This window comes from Nannospalax galili, unplaced genomic scaffold (assembly GCF_000622305.1).
Source record: "Nannospalax galili isolate Female #2095 unplaced genomic scaffold, S.galili_v1.0 scaffold1229, whole genome shotgun sequence".
NCBI lineage: Eukaryota > Metazoa > Chordata > Mammalia > Rodentia > Spalacidae > Nannospalax > Nannospalax galili.
The window spans coordinates 92,200-96,818 of record NW_008359121.1 but is presented as its reverse complement, the minus strand read 5'-3'; the positions used below and the strand labels follow the sequence as shown (position 1 = coordinate 96,818).

Here is a 4,619-nt window from a genome sequence, read left to right as displayed (position 1 = left end):
GGATATGATTAACATGTCAATGCTCATAGGAAAGAAGTCAATGAACTGTGATCTGTGATATAAAAAATTAGATTCGGCAATTATAGTTTTGGTTCAGGTTCTATACTATGAAAGCCACATTTTTAAAAAAGAAAGAAAATCTCACATTTTACTCTTCTCATATCATAAGTGCACCACACGTGTGGGTTACTGAGAACCAGGAGTCATTTATCACATCCATATCTGCCTTTTGATTTTTTTGCACTTGGCATCCAGGGAACATGACTGTTCCACATGTGTTTACTTTGGTGTTCACAAGTTATAGTTTAACCAATGTTTCTTTTTCAACTTCAGCAGGAGCAGAGCCATGCTATTTGAGAGAAACCTTCAGTTTAACCAAGATGTCTATGAAACTGATTGCAGTTTTGCTCCTACTGCAGCTGAGTGGTTTCTTTGGGTGTGGGAGTTGTGGAAAGGTGCTGGTGTGGCCAGTGGAATTCAGCCATTGGCTCAATTTAAGGACAATCCTTGATGAACTTGTGAAGAAGGGTCATGAAGTAACTGTTCTGAGACCTTCAGCTTCCTTTTCTCTGGGTGCTGACAAGACATCTACCATTACATTTGAGACTTACCCGACATCATTATCCATCTCTGACTTACAGGAAATTTTTGTGGAAATATTTAGGAAAAGCATTTATGAACTGCCCAAACAACCATTTTGGAAATACTATTTAACATTTCAAGAAATTGTTTGGATGTATTCAGATTATTTTGAGAATCTCTGTAAAGATGCAATTTTGAACAAGGAACTTATGAAAAAATTACAAGAATCCAGGTTTGACATCATCCTAGCAGATAGCTTCAGTCCCTGTGGTGACCTGCTGGCTGAGATTCTCAAAGCACCCTTGGTGTTCACCCTGCGCTTCTTTCCTGGATCCACATATGAAAAGTACAGTGGTGGACTCCCACTGCCTCCTTCCTACGTGCCTGTTGTTCTGTCAGAACTCAGTGAGCAGATGACGTTCCTGGAGAGGGTGAAAAATGTAATGTACATGCTTTATTTTGACTTTTGGTTCCAAATGTTTAATGAGAAGAAGTGGAATCAGTTTTACAGTGAAGTTCTAGGTAAGCACGGTCTTTAGTTCCTATTGGGGAGTTCCAAATGTGCTGTGTAAATGAAGGTGAACATGATTGAATAGAAAATCAGAATGATTTATATTTCATGAGCACATTGTTTAAATGTTTATGAAATTGTCTGCCAAACTCAAAGATCTGCAGAAAAGTTTATGATGCAGTTTTCAAGGTAGAAAGCCTTGACTATCACTTGAAGAAAGGCACAAACCAAAAAAACAAAGTGCTGAGATTTTCTCTAAGTAATTACATATACATGCTAATAATCATTTTATCTTATCAATTAAAACAGTAATTCTGCCTGACTACTTTTATTATTATTACTATTACTAACATTATAATTATGTTTATTGTTATTATTATTATTATTATTATTATTATTTGCATGATTTGGGAGGGCATGCATGTCATGGAGGCATTTGTGGAGTATAGGGCAAATTTGTGGAACTGGTTCTCACCTTAAACCTTGACACTGGTTACAGAGATTGAACTCACAATCTTTTGCCCAGCAAGTGCTTTTAACCACTGAATCATCTGGCTGACCTCTAAAAGAGTAGTGTCAAATCCACTCAGTGTCTTCATGATGGCAGCCATGCCAATAGAGGACTTAAAACATATTTCTGACACAGATATCTATATACCACTGAAGTATTTTTCCCTTTACATGGATTACTTTTCTCATTTAAAAATTGAAATAATACACCCCGTTCCCCCTTGCAGCCTTGGGCACAGGACTGCTTTGCTGTTTGTACCCCAGATGTCTGGAACACCCTTTTAGTCAAGACCCACCCACTGCATCCTAATTCCTTGCACTCAGGTCAGCTCAATTTTCCAGCCTCGTTTGTTAAACCCTTCAGAGGCTGTCCCATTCCCAACTTGCCTTTGGACTCCTGAGACAAGTATTCTATCCTGACAGGTGTGCAGTGCACCACTAATCCGGAAAACCTCTTTTTTCAACATATGGAGGCTATGGCAATGTTCCATAGTTGGTCACACACAGAAATGTGGGTCTGGGAGATACCCACGCCTAAATGTCATGTCTAGAGTGGAACCTCTAAACCTAGGGCTCATGGAACACAGCATAGCAAGGGGTGCTCTCTGCCAGTGAAGCTACCTTATACAACAGCACATGATACACCACCCACAGGTCAGGGACCATTGTGGAACAAGGGAAGGAAAGATTGTAAGAGCCAGGGTTGGTCCATGAACATAGGGAAACAGAGGCTTGCAAGTGACTGCAAACTTGTGGAAATGATAGCATCATGCCCATGACCTATGTTGACTCAATCAGACAAGGGCCCAATGTGGAGCGACGGAAATGGGTGGTGGCCGGCCTTACTCTGGAAACTGTTGACAATGATTGCTGCTGGGTGAGGGATAGTAGAACTTCTTTAAGATCTCTGAATGGGTTGACTGGACTCCAGTAGAATGGCTTGTACTGATGGAATCCAGATGCAGAGGTTTAACCTCATGGGACATAGCATATATGACAGAGTGCATGGGGTCTGGTGGGTGGGCCAGCTGTGGGGAAGGCATAAGTGGGGATGGGTCTAAATTTGATTGACAGCTGTTGTATGTGGTGAAAGAAAACTCAATAAAAATATTAAAGAAAAAATTGAAGTATTTTATCTCTTCAATAATGAATTTCTTCACAGTTGTGACATGTACTGTTTCAATTCTAGACACACAAAGCTAAAAAATTCAGGATTTTAGATAATGCATATTAATATATGAGAGTCTAAAATACTCTGTTCGATATATTATAATGCTGAAGTATATGTATAGAAATTTTTATAGTGCTTTAAACTGTAACTATTTTTTAACAAAAAAGTTAGAAGAAACAGACATCTCTCTTTATCTATTTTTAAACTCGTATAATCCAAATTACTGCAAATGTGAATCAGATGCAGTAGTAGGACAAGGCTTTCAGGCATACCAAAAAAAATTCCTCTTTGAAGTCAGCCAGGGCTACAGAGTGAGACCTTGTTTCAAAAGGAAAATGAAAACCAAGACCCTGCCCCCCACAAATAGTGGGTGTCATGGAATACACAGTAATCATAGCACTTATGATGTGGAAGAAAGAGGATCAAGAGTTCAAAGTCAGCTTTGACTACACAGTGAATTCGAGACCACTCTGGGTTCCATGAGACTATCTCAAAATAAAACACATAAAATTATCAGTTTACTTAAAACCAGCCCTCAAGTATCCAGCTTCTACATAGGGCAAACTAGGTGGAGTACACCATGGAAAGGTGGTTCCATGAGTATGTCAGACAGGATTCATAGGTAATGTCATTCAAGTATTGGTTTATACTTTCAATGCCATAATGAGATACTGAAGAATTATGAAATACTGAAGTGAGTTACAGTTGTGGTCTCTTCTCACAAACTTCTCATCTTGTGACTTTACATACCTCTAAACAGAAATATAAATATGTGCTATAAATATGTATGAACACAAGCATATGTGTGTGTATGTATATACAGACATTTGTTATAGCAAAGTACAGATACTTTTAAAAACTTCTGGCTACATTATTAAAATTTCTTCCAGAAAATTGCCTGCACATTCATATTCACCTGTCGTGTGTCGGCTCTCAGTGCTTCACTTTGCTTCTTCCCCTTCAGGAAGACCCACTACTCTATATGAGACAATGAGCAAAGCAGACATGTGGCTCATTCGGACCTACTGGGATCTGGAGTTTCCTCACCCCACCTTACCAAATTTTGATTTTGTGGGAGGACTCCACTGCAAACCTGCCAAGCCTCTGCCTAAAGTAAATATATTTTCTTTTGTTTGCTTCTGTTTGCCTTCCATTTTCAGTGAGAGTGGCCATATTGTATTCATTCAAAATACTTGTCTCAAAGCCAGAGTCACAGGAATTAAGGTAAAGAGAGCAACTGCCAACAGAAATTCATGCATCCATTCTACCACAAGTGTCTGAGTTTCATTTTTGGGTACAAAATGGAAACCTGTAGAACTCTTGAGGATAAAGACAATTAAAGTATTGTTAATGCTTATGAGAATCTCAGTGACTCATTCAAAGCATTTCTCTATTCACATTAAGGGAATGACAGTGCCAACAGGATGATTGGAGGGAGGCACAGAGCAAGGGCATAAAGGGTGTGCAGGCGATGTGGCTCAGTAGAGGAGAGCTGGCTTCACAACCCAAGGGCTTCACCAAAGAAAAGGTAGAAAAAGCAGTCTCATCATACAATATGAAATAGTAAGTTTAGAGCCAAGTCACATAAGCATGATTTGAGTCTCAGTTAATAATGGTCAAATATTTTTATCCTTCATAATGTGAATTGTTCCTCTAAAGCACTTGCTGCCTATTATTAGATTCTCAAAAGTTTCTGTGAACTTGAAGGAAGAGATATTTGACAAAGTACAAGAAAAGAAGAAATGAATATTTTTAATTATATATTTCATGGTAGGAAAAAGAGGATTTGGAGCATTCTCAGATTAGAATATGACTAGTATTTATTGAGTGAATATTCTATTTACT

At 38.5% G+C, this 4,619-nt stretch overlaps 1 protein-coding gene across 1 annotated transcript in view; it reads left to right on the top strand.

The window, feature by feature from the left end:
* Positions 1–370: 370 nt before the first annotated feature.
* LOC103725532 (UDP-glucuronosyltransferase 2B31-like) overlaps positions 371–4,619 on the top strand; it is a 19,941-nt gene continuing 15,692 nt past the window's right edge. Inside the window, exons 1-2 of the mRNA XM_008822829.2 lie at positions 371–1,104; positions 3,739–3,887. Of these exons, the coding sequence (XP_008821051.1) occupies positions 381–1,104; positions 3,739–3,887 (873 nt within the window). The 5' untranslated portion in view covers positions 371–380. The remainder of the gene's footprint in view (positions 1,105–3,738; positions 3,888–4,619) is intronic.